At 42.8% G+C, this 18,071-nt stretch overlaps 2 protein-coding genes across 3 annotated transcripts in view; both read right to left on the reverse strand.

Annotated features, from left to right (window-relative positions):
* psmc5 (proteasome 26S subunit, ATPase 5) overlaps nucleotides 1-3,251 on the reverse strand; it is a 33,523-nt gene extending 30,272 nt beyond the window's left edge. The window contains exon 1 of one of the 2 annotated variants that reach the window (XM_085966301.1): nucleotides 3,151-3,251. The gene's annotated coding sequence lies outside the window, so the exon portion shown is untranslated. Of the gene's footprint in view, nucleotides 1-1,830; nucleotides 2,728-3,150 lie in introns of those variants that run through there. The other variant, XM_085966302.1, reaches the window with a different exon arrangement.
* A 9,544-nt stretch (nucleotides 3,252-12,795) lies between these two features.
* Nucleotides 12,796-18,071, reverse strand: part of LOC147101116 (glucocorticoid-induced transcript 1 protein-like) — a 71,072-nt gene continuing 65,796 nt past the window's right edge. Inside the window, exon 8 of the mRNA XM_085966303.1 lies at nucleotides 12,796-17,736. Within this exon, the coding sequence (XP_085822429.1) occupies nucleotides 17,376-17,736 (361 nt within the window). The 3' untranslated portion in view covers nucleotides 12,796-17,375. The remainder of the gene's footprint in view (nucleotides 17,737-18,071) is intronic.

Here is an 18,071-nt window from a genome sequence, read left to right on the forward strand (position 1 = left end):
TAGTTTGTAGAACTGATCTACTTGGCAGCCTATCGTACCTTCTATAAAGAACCAGAAGCGACATGAGGAAAAACTTTTTTATACAACAAGTGGTTAGGATTTGGAATGCACTGCCTGATAGGGCAGTGGATACAGATTCAATAGTAGCCTTCAAAAAGGGAATTGGATAAATACTTGAAGGAGAAAAAACTGCAGGGATATGGGGAAAGAGCGGGGGAGTGGGACTAACTCGTTGCTCCTTGAAAGAGCCGGCGCAGACTCGATGGGCCGAATGGCCTCCTTCTGTGCTGTACTATTCTATGATTCTATAATCATATGCTGTCAATTGGAACCTGATTAATCCATGTCCAGAATGCAGCAATGGGACATGTGAAAGGACCTTTACCCTGCATATTGAGCTTCTTCCTTACAGCTTGGTAGCAAGTTAAATGCACTGAAGCACCACTTTACTATCTAGAGCTTAGTCACTGGTTCGTCTTGGGTCTTTGCATCACAGGAAACTAATAAGCCTTCTTAAACTACTCTATAAAAAAAAACACAATAAAACTTAGGGCTCTGCAAACATCTATGTAGTGCAAAAAAAATTTCATTTCTAATAAAAAATAATGGGACTATTTCCAAACCCAAATGAAAAAGCGAATTGATATTAGTTCTATTAGTGAATAGCCTGTAAGAATTAATCAATGAATCTACCACCGGGAATGGGAGATTCTGATCGAACAGCCATCATGTTTCAATAACTTGGGAATCAACTGGAATACATTTAGATTTGGATGCAATAATTGATCCCGCAACTCCGGAAGGATGTCTCTCTCATCAAGCAGTGGAAACCCGCCTCTGTTCACGACCAAAATGTCTGAAATGATAATTGTTCTGGAAAACTAAGGGTTACCAGCAATGTTTCCTTTAAAAATTTTTGGGGGGGCCACGTGGCCCCTTTAATGGGCTGCATGGCCCATTCAAAATTCTGCGCATGCGCAGTTTTTCTATTTAAAAGCCGGTGCACCAGCTGCGCGGGAGCTCGAGAGTGCTGTGCGACCATGCAACTCGAAGGGAACATTGGTTGCCAGTATAACTTTCAACTTGGAAAATGTCCTTAACTGCTTCAAGGTAGACTTTCCACTTGGACCATGAGATGACCAAGAGCACCTACTGCTATATTGTGCCCAGTTAAATGCTGAGCCAAGAGCAAGCTCATGGCCTGGACACCAGCATTCTAGTACGGTTGCATATGAACAAAAGGAGCAGGCACTAGTTGATATAGTAGACCACCAGAATATTGCCTGACACTACACGTACAGGATTACCTTGTACTGTGGACTGAAAATGATCCAGAACTAGTCTCACTGCCCTTAACTCAACTCGTACTAAGAGGACCACTTATCGTTCACCATCTCTGAACCTTGCTCTTTTCCAGATGAGTGACCCATCGGGTCTGATACCACTGCCAACTGTGGAGAAGGTGATGATGGGGAGGGACTGCCCAGAGCACACAATCATCCTGTGACCACCATGTGAAGTCCAGTCACTGGTTGGCAAACAGACAGGAATGGGATTCTGAGAAGCTAATTGCCCAGGTCTGGATATACCTTGCATTCTGAAGTATAAATTGACTACGGGCAAACACTTTGTAAAAAGCCCGCATGTTTCTGAAGAGCAGTATCTCTGCCCCTAGTAAATGAACCTGAAAACAAGCAGTGGCATTTAATATACAAAAGTGTGGCCATTTTAGGTTTACGGCAGTTTAAGTCCTCTTGGCACAGTGACTGGATAATCTACAGTGTGACTATTTTGAATGTCAGCCAGTGGCTCAGTGGGTAGCACTCTCACCTCAATCAAAAGGTTGTGGGTTCAAGTCCCACTCCATAGACTTGAGCACAAAAATCTAGGCTGATGGGACGGTCCCTCAGAAGCAAGGATGACTTGCTTCCACATTAAAAATGAGTTCGCAGGTGACTGATGAGTCCAATGCGGGACCTACAGTCTCGGTCACAGGTGGGGCAGACGGTGGTTGAAAGGGCGGGTGGGTGGGGTGCTTGGGTTGACGTGCGCTCCTTGCACTTGGCTTCCGCTTGCTCCCGGCGAAGAGACTCGAGGTGTTCGGCGCCTTCCCGGATGCTTCTCCTCCACTTTGTGCGGTCTTGGGCCAGGGATTCCCAGGTGTCGGTGGGAATGTTGCACTTTTTCAAGGCTTTGAGGGTGTCCTTGAAGCGTTTCCTCTGCCCACCTGGGGCTCTCTTGCCGTGCCGCATCTCCTTAACCGCGACTCTGTCTTCGACGCGAGCGTCCTCAACTCCATCCCGCAGCATGCTGACACTCCAGTGCAGTGCTGAGCGGGTGCTACACTGTCGGGGGTGCCGTCTTTCGGATGAGACGTTAAACTGGGGCCCCGTCTGCCCTCCGAGGTGGATGTGAAAGATCCCATGGCACTATTTCGAAGAGGAGCAGGGGAGTTATCCCCGGTGTCCTGGGCCGATATTTATCCCTCAATCAGCATCACTAAAAAGATTATCTGGTCGTTAACACATTGCTGTTTGTGGGAGCTTGCTGTGAGCAAATTGGCTGCTGCATTTCCCACATTACAACAGTGACTGCACTTCAAAAAAGTACTTCATTGGCTGTAAAGCGCTTTGGGGACGTCCTGAGATCGTGAAAGGCGCTATATAAATGCAAGTGTTTTTGTTGCATTGTCAGTTTATGAACCAGAGGTCAGTAGTTTGATGATTACAAAAATACCAGGGATAGAAACCTGGTCTGTGCTGGTCAGGAGCCCCACCGCCGCTGATGTTAGCCTGGCTGGGCAGGCCGGCAATGCCAGGGCCCCACAGGTGCCTCAGAGCGCAGGAAAGGCCGGTGGGTGTAGGAGGTGAGCAGAGCGGCCCCAGAGTGGGCTCAGGGCTCCTCCCCCAAACCTCCGCCCGCCCCCGCGGCCCAGGGCCTTACTTCAGGAGCCGGAAAACCCTCCCTGGGCGGGCCTCAGGCCTCGGGCTGGGAGTGCAAGTCATGGCCGGGGCAAAACGCGGCCGACTCCCATCACCCCGATCCCAGGCCTCAGGCCCCGCACCTCGACCGCCTTTATTCGCCCACCTCCCCGGCCTGACCACTCCTCCTCCCCGGTACAGCCTCAGACCTTCCCCAGCCTAAACTCACCCACACCCAGCCTCGAGCCCGGCTCTACGTCTTAAAGCAAGACTGTCCCCAACCGTGCGTCTTAAAGCGAGACTGTCCCCAACGTGCGTCTTAAAGCGAGACTGGCCCCACCGTGCGTCTTAAAGCGATATTGTCCCCACCGTGCGTCTTAAAGCGAGACTGTCCCCACCCGTGCGTCTTAAAGCGAGACTGTCCCGACCATGCGTCTTAAAGTGAGACCGTCCCCACCGTGCGTCTTCAAGCAAGACTGTCCCCACCATGCGTCTTCAAGCGACACTGTCCCCACCGTGCATCTTCAAGCGACACTGTCCCCACCGTGCGTCTTCAAGCGACACTGTCGCCACCGTGCGTCTTCAAGCGACACTGTCCCCACCGTGCGTCTGCAAGCGACACTGTCCCCACCGTGCGTCTGCAAGCGAGACCTACCACTGCACTCTTTAAAGTTCCCATTTCACTTTTATTAAAATTATTGGTTCATCAGCTTTTGGAACACACTCCCACAAAGAGCTGTTGAGACTGAGGGTCAATTGAAATTTGTTAGACAAGGGTATTAAGGGTTACAGAACCACCGTGGGTAGATACAGCTATGAATGGCAGAACAGCTGGAGGGGCTGAATGACCTGCTCTTGTTTCTATCATTACATTGAAATGTATACATAGAAGTCACAGCCTTTGCACTGGCTTCATAATAACAAATTACCACCGCATAATAATAAAGATGAATTCTGCTTAAAACGCTAAAATATCTCTCTCTTCTAAATACTGATCGGTCTGTTACATAATTCCAGCACCAGCACTCTGACTTTAATTGACAATCTGTATCATCTGCCGTATAGTTTAATCTTGAGCTTGTGCATAAATATGAAAGAGGCCCTCCATTTAGCTGTAAAAATGCTCTAAAACTATAATTATTCACCAATTGTATAAAATGTCTACTTGCAAATGTGGTATGTTTGAACAACGGCCGGCCAATGTGATATGGTCAGAATATTGTAAGATGCTGGAAATCTGATCCAAAAACAGAAAATGATGGACACACTCAGCAGGTCAGAGAGCATTCATCCAGAAAACACAAATCAGTTAGTTTTTGAGGTATAAACCCTTTTTCGGAATGGAGGAAGGGTTTATACCTGAAGCATCAAGTGATTCGTGTTTTCCTGACAGATGTTGCCTGACCTGCTGAGCATCGCCAGCATTGCCTGTCAATGTGATATGGTGTCGGGTACCCCCAAGCAGTTTTATGGATTTACCTAGCTTGGGAGTATTTAAAAGGTAGTTCTTGGAAGATACAAGGGGCAACCGCCCCCGATGTTGATACAGGGCAATATAATGGAAGTGTTTACATTTATGAAAGGGAAGATAGAAGCAGACCGTTTCCAGTGGTTGAAGGTTCTAGAATGAGGGGCCATAGATACTAAATTTGTATCAAAATTTGTAAGAGAGAGTGAGAGAGACATAGTTACACAGAAAGTTGCAAGGTTGTGGAATTCACTTCCAGGATTAGTGGTCAAGACAGAAACCATGCCAACATTCAAGATTAGATTGGATAAGTGGATGTAAGAAAAGTGGATGAAAGGGGTAAATGTTATTAGGACTATTTTCTCAGACTAGTTGGGCAAATGGGGACCATTTCTGTGTTGAAACTAACTACACACACACACACACACACACAATCAGTAACTGGGTGTCCTGTTGCAATGTAACTTTAGATTGGACATCATCCACAGGACTATGCTGTGGCATAAGGGCAATTTGATTTGTTTTTATACGAACAGCAGAACCTCAATGCCGGTTAAGCTCAAACAGTCCAACCGTCTCCATCACGGTTCGGAACACGTAGGCATGCAAAGCAAGGACTTCCTTCAGCCTACATACAAGATGCAGGGGCAAGCTGTGGGACAGAATTGTGGCAAAAAAAAATGGAACTGTTGCAGGGCAGAAAGATTTGTCTAAACCAGCCTGTCACACTGTACCCTGGAAAGAGTAGTCAGCGCGATGGAAAGCATAGTGCTTTGGCAAAGCCCCTGATGAGAATTTACATTAAGTAGTGACAGATAAGCCTGGTATGCAGATTTGGAGTTGGATGTCCCGCAAGAAGCTGCCTGCTAAAGGGTATAAGCAGATGTTCATTGTGTAGCTGATTGGGAAACTCTGACTTGGGATGGCAGGATCAGTACTTAAATTGGGTTGAAGAGATTCAAGCAGATGCTGGTGAAACTCGGCATCACCAACATTGGAACCTCCATTTGATAAGTATAGCATGTAAACCTGTAGTGGTCAGTTGTCCAATGACCAATTAGTCAGAAGATTATAGGTTCAGGCCTACCATGGATTTGAGCACATAATCGAGGTGGAGACTACAGTGCAGTCCTGGGGACGGCTGTGTTCTCAAAAGGTGCCGGGCTTCTGACGAGATGTTAAATGAAGATAGAAGGATAAGCACGATTTCTTAAGGGTCGAGGTGGCAACAAGATGAAATGTCTAATGATGGAAATTCAGAGACAAGTCAATTCTCTAGAGCAGACTGGATATTTCAATATCTATACCAAATAGGGTCACAGGACCTCAGGGCAATGTTGATAATCGAGTGGCCAACTTGGCTCATTATTGAAACCTGACAGAGTAAACCAAGAACTGGGAATCTTCCCATTTGGCTCTAAAGCAGCTTACAAGCCATTGCCCCAACGGGTACAGTGATGTTGGCCAGATATGCAACAAGAAGCTTACCAGTGCACTGTGCTGGTAAAATGGGATTTTGGCTAGTTAAACTCCAGCAGTACACCTGTGCACAAGTGGCTTCTAGGCATTTGGCTCTTGAAAATCTGCATCTAAGCGCTCTGTATTTAGGAAGTGGGATTTATTCTTAACTAGAGTGGGTGGGGAAAAAGGAGGAAAGGTAGAAAAAGCATCCACTCACATTGGGTAAGTAGAAACTGTAGTGTAGCACGGTGGCATAGTGGTTAGCACTGTTGCCTCACAGCGCCAGGGACCCGGGTTCAAATCCGGCCTCGGGTGACTGTCTGTCTGTGTGGAGTTTGCACATTCTCCCCGTGTTTGCGTGGGTTTCCTCCGGGTGCTCCGGTTTCCTCCCACGGTCCAAAGATGTGCGGGTTAGGTTGATTGGCCATGACAAAAATTGGCCCTTAGTGTTAGGGGGGATTAAATACGCGGGGTTACGGGGATAGGGCTTGTGTGGGATGGCTGTCGGTGTAGGGACCAGGTGCTAGGGTTTGGATGATCAGCCATGATCTCGTTGAATGGCGGAGCAGGCTCGAAGGGCCGAATGGCCTACTCCTATCTTCTATGTTTCTATGTATGTACCTTTAAGAGAACTACTTTTACAGCTCCTGTATACTGTAGTACCAGCAGTGACCACACCTGTATATAAACCCTGAGTAGGGATCTGTACTGTTAGTTTTTAGACTACCCTCATCCAGTAAACACCTGTTGATTGTTAATCTGCAGTCTCCGTCTATTTATTGAAGAACACCATACCTTAAGATTCACGGATTTAACAGAAACTTTACTAGTGTGGATGGCACAGTAGCTTGGTTTCCAGGCTCGAGCATGATGCGTTCCTGTGCATGTCAGACATCTGGCTGACCAGAAAAGTATTTTTATCCATAAATTACTGGAAAATAAAATTGCTGCCAAAAACAGTGATTTAATTTGTTCCCCTTCTGCTTGCTACTTGCTTATTTGTAGGTTTCTGATTTGCTTTAAGAATATTTTAGACAATTGGATGCAACAATGTGTGAACATTTAAAGTGAGAGGTGCACAAGATTCTTACATTGACAGTATGCTCAAAGTAACTGATGTCAGTGCTGGTAAGTAATATTTTATCTCCACTAACGTGAAGCACCTTTTCTTCTGCCCCAATATATTTTTCTAACTTCTTGGCCAATGCGATTTTTTTTTATTACTCACAGCAGCTGCCCATCCAGTATCTAAAAGAAAACATCCAAATTAATTGGAGCTGGATGTGCGGAGTTTTGTGCTATGAGCGCAATCCCATTTGGATCTGGGCTGAATCCGCCCACTCATTTCTTGCAAAGTGAAAGAATTTTCATCCGTCAGTCTGGGCTGGATTTGAATCTAGAGATGAAAGGACAACATTCTAACCTATTTCAGCAACAGCCACCTAACCCCTGGAATTTTACTGAATTGGTTCTTCAATACAACAAATAGTTTTCTTTTAAGCAGGTCCTTCTTCTTTGGCAGTCCCTCGGAACCGAGGATGACTTGCTTTCACATTAAAAATGAGTTCTCAGGTGACTGATGAGTCCAATGCGGGACCTACAGTCTCTGTCACAGGTGGGGCAGACGGTGGTTGAAGGGGCGGGTGGGTGGGGTGCTTGGGTTGACGTGCACTCCTTGCGCTTGGCTTCCACTTGCTCCCAGCGAAGAGACTCGAGGCGTTCGGTGCCTTCCCGGATGCTTCTCCTCCACTTTGTGCGGTCTTGGGCCAGGGATTCCCAGGTGTCAGTGGGGATGTTGCACTTTTTCCAAGGAGGCTTTGAGGGTGTCCTTGAAGCGTTTCCTCTGCCCACCTGGGGCTCTCTTGCCGTGCCGGAGCTCCGAGTAGAGCGCTTGCTTTGGGAGTCTCGTATCAGGCATGCGGACAATGTGACCCATCCTTCGGAGCTGATTGAGCGTGGTCAGAGCTTCGATGCTGGGGATGTTGGCCTGAGCAAGAACACCGACATTGGTGCGCCTATCCTGCCAATGGATTTGCAGGATCTTGCGGAGGCAGCGTTGGTGGTACCTCTCCAGTGCTTTGAGGTGCCTGCTGTACATGGTCCATGTCTCCGAGGCATACAGCAGGGCAGGTATCACTGCTGCCCTGTAGACCATGAGCTTAGTGCCAGGTTTGAGGTCCTGGTCTTCAAACACTCTCTTCCTCAGGCGACCGAAAGCTGCACTGGCCCACTGAAGGCGGTGTTGGACTTCGTCGTCGACATCTGCCCTGGTTGACAGTAGGCTCCCGAGGTATGGAAAGTGGTCCATGTTGTCCAAGGCCTTGTTGTGGATTTTGATAATCGGGGGGCAGTACTGTGTGACGGGGGTAGGTTGGTAGAGGACCTTTGTCTTACGGATGTTTAGTGTAAGGCCTATGCTCTCGTATGCTTCGGTGAAGGTGTTTACGATGGTTTGGAGTTCGACCTCAGTGAGCGCAGACGCAAGCATGGTCTGCATACTGTAATTCGACGACAGGAGGATGGGACGACCTTGGTTCTGGACTGGAGGCGACGGAGGTTGAACAGTTTCCCGTTTGTTCTGTAAATTAGCTCCACTCCAGTGGGGAGCTTACTGATGGCGAGATGGAGCATTGCAGCAAGGAAGATTGAGAAGAGCGTTGGTGCGATGACACAGCCTTGCTTGACCCCGGTTCGTACGTGAATTGGGTCTGTGGTGGAACCGTTGGCCAGGATCACGGCTTGCATGTCGTCGTGAAGCAGGCGGAGGATAGTGACAAACTTTTGAGGGCAGCCGAATTTGAGGACACTCCATAATCCCTCACGGTTGACAGTGGCGAAGGCCTTTGTGAGATCAAAGGCGGCCATGTACAGTGGTTGGTGCTGTTCCCTGCATTTCTCTTGTAATTGACGTGCGGTGAAGATCATCTCCATTGTGCCTTAGTGGGCAGAATCCGCATTGCGACTCTGGGAGGAGCTCTTCGGCCACTGGGAGAAGGTGATTGAGGAGGCTTCTTGCAATGACTTTCCCTGTGGCTGATAGCAGGGAAACTCCTCTGTAATTACCGCAATCGGACTGGTCACCTTTCTTGAAGATGGTCACAATTACGACGTCCGAGATCCCCGGCATGCTCTCCTTCCAGATAAGAGAAATGAGTTCATGAATTCGCGCCAGTAGTGCTTCTCCGCTATGCTTTAGTGCCTCGGCGGGGATTTCCATCTGCTCGAGGCCTTATTGTTCTTCAGTTGTCGGATGGCCTTTTCAACCTCATGCCAGGCTGGGGTTGTGTTGAGATGGTGGCGGGTAGCATGCTGTGGGATGGAGTTGAGGACACTCGTGTCAAAGACAGAGTCGTGGTTAAGGAGATTTTTTTTTTTTTTTTTTAATTGTACTAGAGTAGCCACATTTTTGTAACTTTGCCAACATGCAACAAAAACCTCAACACAAAGTCAAATGCAGTGTTGTTACTATGGTAGTGTTAGATTACATTAGCTGTGAATAGAAAACATCACCTCACCACAATACAGACTAAGGTAACTACTGTCCTTAAAACTTGCTAAAAGATCAGATTTCAACCTGCATTTCACAGCTATAGTTGTAAATTTTATAGCTGATCCAAGCAGCTTCCGGAGCCAAGAAATACGACCCACAAAGATACGAATGTCAAGAACTACAATGTTCAGTCACTGTCAGATTGAATGGTATTACAATCAGGTGGCACACTATCTCATTGCAACATAGACAGGAATATATTCTGTTCGGAAATTAGGAAAGAAAGGAATAAACGGGGGGGGGGGGGGGGGGGGGGAAGGAGGGAGAAGGGAGAGAAAATATAAATGCAATCCTCCCCCCAAAAATATGAAAAATAGGGTCAAGCTGCAAGTGCCAAAATCTCTGATACAAACCCTTGTAGCGCTAAAATATTATATATTGAAACAGTCAGGTGCATTTTCACCCCCTCCACATACCATGGTGCTCAAGATAACTGGTTTCCAGGCCTTAGCCAATGTAATTCTGAAACCAATCTGCAGGGGGTGCTGGGCCAAGACTGGATCGGCTGATTTTCACTTCCTCCTTGTGGGGAAGCACCCGAATTTTAATTGGCTCTTTCTATAATTAGGATGATGCTGCTCAGGATTGTGGAGATCACGAAGTCAGTGCACAGTTCCAGGGTGCGGGTGGGGGATGACCAATTTTAAAATCCATCAACACTCAAATTTAATCAACATAATCCAACAAAATAAGTCAAGACAATTTGTTTTTAATGTGAAGACCTAACAATCAGTGTTAGGCGAGTCTCTGGAAATGCATACACACAATACCATTACTGTTTAAATTTGCATGAAGACAGTACGAGATAAAAACAGAAGACTGGAAATATGCAGGTCAGGCATCATCTGTGGAGAGAGAAACAGAGTTAACGTTTCTCTCTCCCCTCAGATGCTGCCTGACCTGTTGAGTATTTCCAGCATTTTCTATTTTTATTTCAGATTGCCAGCATCCGCAGTATTTTGCTTTTGTATTAGTACGAAGAGATGTTCGATTATGGATTATAAAATAATCTGTGTTCAAATGTGCATAGCCATAAGGGTTTGGATACCAGAAGTATAACAATGTTCTGATTAAAAATAAAACAAAGCAGCAGTTCTGGAGGATTTTACATACAAAACTTGGTTTACAGGAATGGGAGGGTATGTGTTAATGTAAATATTTTAATATTGCTAGTAGCAGAACCTGTGTCAACAACTGATCAAACTACCATGGGATTTTAAGACTTAGTTGATCTGTTCACAGATGGAGACCAAAGATCATAGATCATAAAATAAATTCCCCCAGGCAAGTTAACATTTTTCATGTCTAATTGGACAGTTTAATTCTGACAACTGATAACAAACACTAACCAAATACCACACATCCATTGTGTTGTGCAATTTCTGGGCCACACGTTTTACATGCTGCATATTCTCATCCATCATTTACCACAGATCTTTTTCAAAGCAAGGAGACACATCTTGCATATTGCGAGACATAACCAAGAAGTTATCATGGATTTAACCCTGGTGGATGCTGGAAGCAACAAGATTGAGAAATTGTAGAAGGGTAGCAGCAGATCATCGAGTTCCATAGCTTAATGCATGTTCCAACAATCCAGTAAGTGATTAGGTGAGCATTTGGATTCCTGCAGGCAAGCGACCTAGCCCCGGACAATGAGTGTCTAGCAGCTAGTACTGGCTCAGCCCCAGCAGCTCTGCTCCAATCTTCTATGATCTAACAAACCAGCTTAATCTCCCCTCATCTTCTGCTGGAGGTGTAGCCACATGGCATCCCACCTCTGATCACCTCACCCAGTTAAACAACCTTTTTTCTCCATCTCCAATTTTTTTGTTTTTTTTAATAACTAGTCAAGTGTTCAAAAAGTGAAAAAAAAAAACTATTGTTCTATTATTTCTAAAAGAAGCGGTGGTATATGATGGATGTGAATATGTAATGTGTGAAACATTGGTGTGGCCCAGAAATTGTGCAGCACAGTGGATAACACTCTTTTGGTTAGTATTTGCTAGTGGTTGTCAGAGTTAAACTATCCAATTAGATTGGAGAAAATATCTTTGGTCTACCATGTGAACAGGTCAACTAAAATTTAAAATCCCACAGTAGTGAGAGTTGTGGAATGGTTCTTGCTATCAGCCACATCAGCAAAGGAGGACAAAGACACCTTAAGTATAGTTTTGTCATGAATAAAATGCTGCACAGCAGACCATCCTCATTCAATCCATTAAGCCGAATAGTCTGGCTTTGGACGAGGGAGTTTAAAACCAGACAGCTGGATTGTTTCTAGTGTTGTAGTATTTTAACTTGGGCAGATGTACAAACTCTGAAGTTGTTTGACAAAACAGAAAAATCAGAAATGGGATCTCAAAAAAACCTCATGTCAGGTTGCTCCACAGCTGACCATAGGTATATACAACCCCACAATTCAGTTCAGTAGCTGTGTAGTAGAATATAGGAAATGCCAATTTGTGCAGCAGAGCTAGGTATTGAACATCTGGTGCAGCAGGGCATCTGCTCAAATAAGAATTGTAAAATACATACAGGACAAAAAAAAAAAAATCTAAAATCAAATGCAACCTCCATAAAAAGGGGTCTGATTCTTGCAGATAAGCCGGTTAAAATTTGTAGCCTTCTCTTCTCAATCCCTAGAATCTTTGAATAGAGATGAAATGCAGATGCTTGATCTCCATCATGCTGCTTTATCAAGTTGAAGTCGGGAGTCAGATAACTTCCCTTCAGGAAATGGTTTGCAAGGATTGGGGGGGGGGGGGGGGGGGGGAAAGCGAAGAGGGAATGAGGAATGGTGTTGGTTGCATGGGAAAGTCAGTCCTGGAGCATTAACAAACCTGCCAGCTGGCCACAGCACAACATGGATGAAAACATTAATGGCCATCTCCAGTCCATGCAGTCACACTGCATAGCACAAAACATGAAATATGGAGGGTCTCTCCCTCGCCACATCTATACAATGAGTCCTTTCACTTCAGTGATAGGCCTGCCACTGGCAAAAAGGAAACCTACTTCTTTGACCAAGCTTTTGGTCATATACCCCAATATCTCATGTAGCTCTGTCAAATTTTGTTTGCCAACGCTACTGTGAAGTGCCTTGGGATGTTTTACTATGTTAAAGACGCGATATAAATACAAGTTGTTGTTGAAAGTAGTGCAAAGGATATACAAACAAGGACTGTTGGGTCAGATACACATTGGTAACAGAAAGTCCACTGTATGTCAGACGAGGAGCAAAACCTGGGTTGTTCCACTCCTGTATATGTCTGCAGGCATCAGTGCACGAAGTGCAAGTGCTTGAATGTTGATTTTGCTTAAAGAAAATTGAAACTAATTGAAGAGTTATTCCATTGAGACCTTAATCCCTTGGGAACAAAGCACAAAATATCTGCAGTGGAAATTGGCACTTTTATTTTTATATTTTCTGAAATGAACCTACTTCTTAAAAAAAAACACACAAAATCCACACGCGAAACACAGCTCATGTGGTCAATACATTTGTCCAAGCTTAATGTTCTGAAACGTATGTACAATGTCAACCAAACCCCCAAAATAGTGTCTATAAGACAAAATAATTCTACATCAAAGATACACTTCCAGGCCAATTCAAATCTTTAAATACAAAACTGGTGTTACATTAACCAATTTGGTCAGCAATTTACTCATAACATTCATGTGGTATTAGTTATCTGCAGTCGTCATAACAGAGCTCATTCTGATCAACAAATACACTACAATAGAAAACACAAGAGTTAGAATTCTTCAGAGATTCTAATTTTGTTTCTCAATGTGGATACATATTTCAAGTGTGTAACAAAAGGAAATGTGTCATGGTAGTGTTTTGGTGGCAGAGGAATGCTGTGCCTACAATGTCTTGCTTTATAAAGTCAGCTACCTTATCTTGTTTCACTTAAGTTCACTATTTATTTACAAGGGTCATAGATTATTTTTGCTTTGAATCTTTAATTGCTTGATTCTCAAGTTCTAGTAACCACTGGGATTTCTTTTTGGAAAGTACAATTTAAGCTAGAATTGTATAAGCCACCGATGACTGCAAGGTTCTCCTTTTTCTAGGAAGCAACACAGTAAGTGTGAAATTTGATCTAGATTTTAAAACATGGCTATTGCAAAAATTCAACAGTAAATTTAATCCAAGATTAAAGCAAGAGGAAGAAAAATATTGCTACTTTGTTCTATGACATGAGCAGTTGTCCAAGACCTGGCAACTTCAAAAAGTTGAGGTCCATTTAATACTCTTACAGTACTTTGTTTCTACCACCAGAAGGTGTTGGTTCACTTGCTAAATGCAACAGTGTTTATTTCTTTCTTTCTACCATGTTTCCCAAAAGATGCATTTGTCCAAGTCCTGGTAGTTTCTCCAGCAGTAGATGCCACAACGCTACAATTTAAAACTTGACTTGAATGTGCACGTACTGGTGCTTTTCTGTAATATAATGTACACTACATCTCCTTTACGTAAGGGTTTTGAGATAGTACAGTCAATTAAATGGCAATTTTTCCACAAACATTATACTGATGGATTTGGATTATAAATTGAATTGTATTGATACTTTTGGAAAAAAAACATTTGTTGACCATATGACTTGAGGATCAATATAGTCATGACTCAAGTCAAATTTTCACTGGTCCAGATGCAACGTCACATTTTACTACAAATCTCCACCATTGTAAAAGTGGTTTAGGATATGGGAGTATAATATGGGAGTCAGGCTGGCTGTATGACTCCTTATTTCACAAGGTGAGGAGGTAAAACCACCTTCACGGAGATACTGTCACACTACTTCGACTGCAGTATAACCGGTGCAAAATATGAAGCAGTCTTCTGGAACTACAGAACCGTGTAAAAATTAAGTTAAAACGTTTTTAATGTTGAAGTTAGTTTTGTGGAGCCTACAAGTATGCATTTGTAGAGTTGGTTGTTGCTAGGCAGAATGTGACCTACTCCAGTGGTAATACAAACACCAAGATATTTTCTGCAGCTTTAAAAGGCAAAAAATCCTCCCTCCCAACTATTTCAGAGAATAAACTTTGAAATCAGTTGAAACCTTCAATTTAAAAAAAAAGGTTTGTTACTTGCAGTACAATTCTGCATCAGTGCACAGAAGACTATAAAAAGAAAGTTAAATGAGACATGACCAAGTGCAGACAGAACTATTATATCTTGAATTGCACAATATTTTACTTTGGACTGTACTGAATTCAGAACCAAGCAAATAAAGAAGCCAAGTTTCAACTGAAACCAAAACTAAAATGGCATGCCAGATGTTTGATTCACCGCAAGGATCAAGTTACTGGCAACAATTGCCACAATTACATTTTACACACTTGTCACTAGTGCAGCCCATGTCAATATTGTAAATTGACAGCCATTTTAATTCTACAAATAGGTACTCTCTATAACCAATACCTGGACCAGGGAGGGAGTGGTAGAGGGAAGGGGCAAATAATAAACATCTACTCCAATTAGCATTGTGTTTTACCGAACCTCCAAAGTACAATTGCACTGCGCTGTTCAATCAAGTATCAAGCCTCTTTCAAAGCAGTTTCAAAGGTCATCATGACACACAGACGAATACGTTTGGACGCTTACTGTCTACAGCTTCACTGTGTAGGTGATGGAAAACAAATAAGATTGCAGCAGATTGCATTGAAACTCAATGCACAAGCAAAGAACACGCCATGACACAATTCTTTTGGGCACTCCATTCTAAATTTGTTTCAGAAACCATAATTAACCACACAATCTTCAACTTGAGACAATAAGATATTAAGAATCTAAATGCTGGTGCTTTTACTTTCACAGGCTCTGTATCAGAATATACCTGCAAATTAAACTGGAATGCAGAGGAACTAAGCAGTTTTTTTTTAAATCTGTACACTTTGCTTTTAAGCTAGAGGTTTCAGATACATAGTTACATTTTTTTAATACCCAAGTTTGACCTTAAATGAAGCTAGCCCTTTAAATGGGTACATCAATTGTTTAAATAAATACCAAACAAAAAAAACTACATTTCTGTATATTTAAGCCCAGACTTATATTAGAAGTAAAATTAAAAATACAGTTCAGTAGAAAAAGCATTTGAAACAGTGACAATGAGAATAGTAAAGTCAAACAGACTGTTGTTAGACATAACAGGTGCAAATAAACCTTGTGCTCTTCACTTGTTCCCGCCTTTCCCCTTTGAAAAAAGCCCAAACTATTTTCTTGGTAGTGCAACCAAATATACTGTTGAATTAAGCCATTATTTTTAATCCTTGGTGCTAAATAGTGGCTTAGATTTTTTTACATTTTTCTTAAAGAATTTTCTGCCCAATGTTACTGCAATTTTACTTCACATTACTCTCAAAAATGAATAGCAATTGAGTGCAGAATATTTCAGGACAGATGCGCTTAAATCTTCTGAATGGCTAGCAGTTCTAAATTCAGCAATAAAAAATTCCTACCCAAGATGTAGACAAAGTTCACAATGTGTTACTGAAATTGGTTGGAGCAGTCAAACTACAGAAATCTTGAATATTTACCACTTGGTTAGGAAATGTATTCTGTTGTGTAATATACAATAGCAGAATGCAATATACACCATAGCACTTGTGTGCTGTGTCATGGAACTGAAGTGTATGCCAGTTAATTGCACAGGTTAGATCAGTATAACCTCAACACCAATTCATAGTGTATTTTAGATTGGCTCCTAACTTGATTTTAAATTAGTCCAGTCACCTTCCACACAAATCTTTTATTTGACCTGGACAAATTAATGTAATCAATTCCCAATATTTGATTGTTAACCTGATAGATCTTTTTAAAAAAATGAAGTTTTGATTTTAAAATACCCTCCTGCTCCTTTGTGGCACAATCAGAACGTTTCAGGGGCAATTCATTCCCATCCAATCTCAATTTTTAAAAAAACCATGAAATGAGTAGTGATAATTTTGCTCAATATTGTACAAATAGGAATTTAATTTCCCATGTGGCATCCCCATTAATAGGCTTAACTTGTGTCATTATACTCCTTTTACCCATGGAAAGGTATGAGTAATAAGGCTTTGAAACAGATCAAACACCATTCACAGTTCTGATTCTTGGCTGAGCTTATACAAGTGTCTGATTGGCAGGAAATGTACTTGCTGCTACGGGATACTTGCTAAATTCCAGTATTTCACTGTGCTCAATTGTTCGGCAGCACCCAATGGTCGATACTTGCACCAATCAGTAACCCGGGATTTCTAATTAGACTCGATATTCTACAACCTTTAAATCAACAGCAGTTGCACAAGTCACTTTTCAGTGCCGTACACTGCTTTAAAATGCTAAACCTAATGCTTTTCATAAAGTAAAGAGCAAGAAAAGTTATTTAAGGAAAAAGCTTCCAATGTGCATTTTTTAATATATAAACAATTTTATTTTCTAAATACTGTAGCAGTCTTACACACAAGGTACTATACGAGGTTAAAAGCTGACTGAAAAAGTACCCCAGCAAAAATATCAGACAGTGGCCAACATTTAGAACAGTCCTATGTCGTTACACCTTTTCTCAAGATAAGCTTGTGCTTATTGTAGCTGCACTCGCAACATTTGGGCTCAAGCCATGGAAGAAAAGGTGAATGAAGGACTAGCAGACATTTCTGAATTTTTATTACCATAAACTCCAGCATATATATATGCCAAGAATTTGTATTCACATAAGACGATGTTTGGTGCTATGATAATGAACCATTTGCCTTCAGCACAAATATTTACAGGTAAGTCCCAATAATACTTGGCCAATTTTTCCCCTAAAGACAGATGCTTCATTTGTTGGTTTAATATCAGTCTGTTTACATATGAAACGGTTAAACCTGCAATCAAGATACAAATACATTTATGGCTAAGACAGCCAGTATCTGTAGTATTTAACACCATAAACTTGTTAGGGGTAAAGTTCCAGTCAGCTTTTGCAGATTTGCCAGTCTAAATTACTAATGAGCTCTGGAAAAAGGCACCTTCTTCAGCCTGAGCAAGTTTCCAAGGATCAAACTGTAGAGGTTGCTCCTTAGAAATCTCAGCAAAGTCTGTGGTCCCTGAATCCTCCAATGGTTGCTGGAATGAGACCTGAGTTGTAGACTGGCAAGAGGTCAAAGTGCTCGATGATACCCCTGTGCTTGGAGAGGTTGATGAAGCAGATGCTGGTAAGTGCCTTAATATTAAGTCAACAGTTGGTAAAAGAGGCTTAAGAATATGGACTGGGCAGAAAGCAGAGCCAGTGGGGTTGAAATTAACCTTGTTTTTATCTGGACACGAGTACAGCAGAGCCTGCCCAAAGGTAATAGCCCTGAAAAGAGAGCACACAGGAATGATTAATTCACAATCATATTTAATTGAACAGATTTGAAAGCATTTCAGCTAAAATAGAATTGCTGTACATTTGGGGTGAAATCAGAGTTTGCATACTGAATTTATAAATCTAAATATTAGATTAAGTGAAATTGTACCTAGGGTACTTTTGTTACCAGTTTGCCTTAAAGTTTTTAACCATTGCAATTGGATTCCTGCAGCAAACTTAAAAAATCAGTTTCCCCCCACCCCCCAGTAATGAAGATTTTAATACAGCAACTGTTAGGAAACATTTTAGAAGGAGCCATTCATAACTCCATGCTCTTTACAACA

This window comes from Somniosus microcephalus, chromosome 24, assembly GCF_052327205.1.
Source record: "Somniosus microcephalus isolate GS21.2 chromosome 24, FLI_Smic_1.0, whole genome shotgun sequence".
Lineage (NCBI taxonomy): Eukaryota > Metazoa > Chordata > Chondrichthyes > Squaliformes > Somniosidae > Somniosus > Somniosus microcephalus.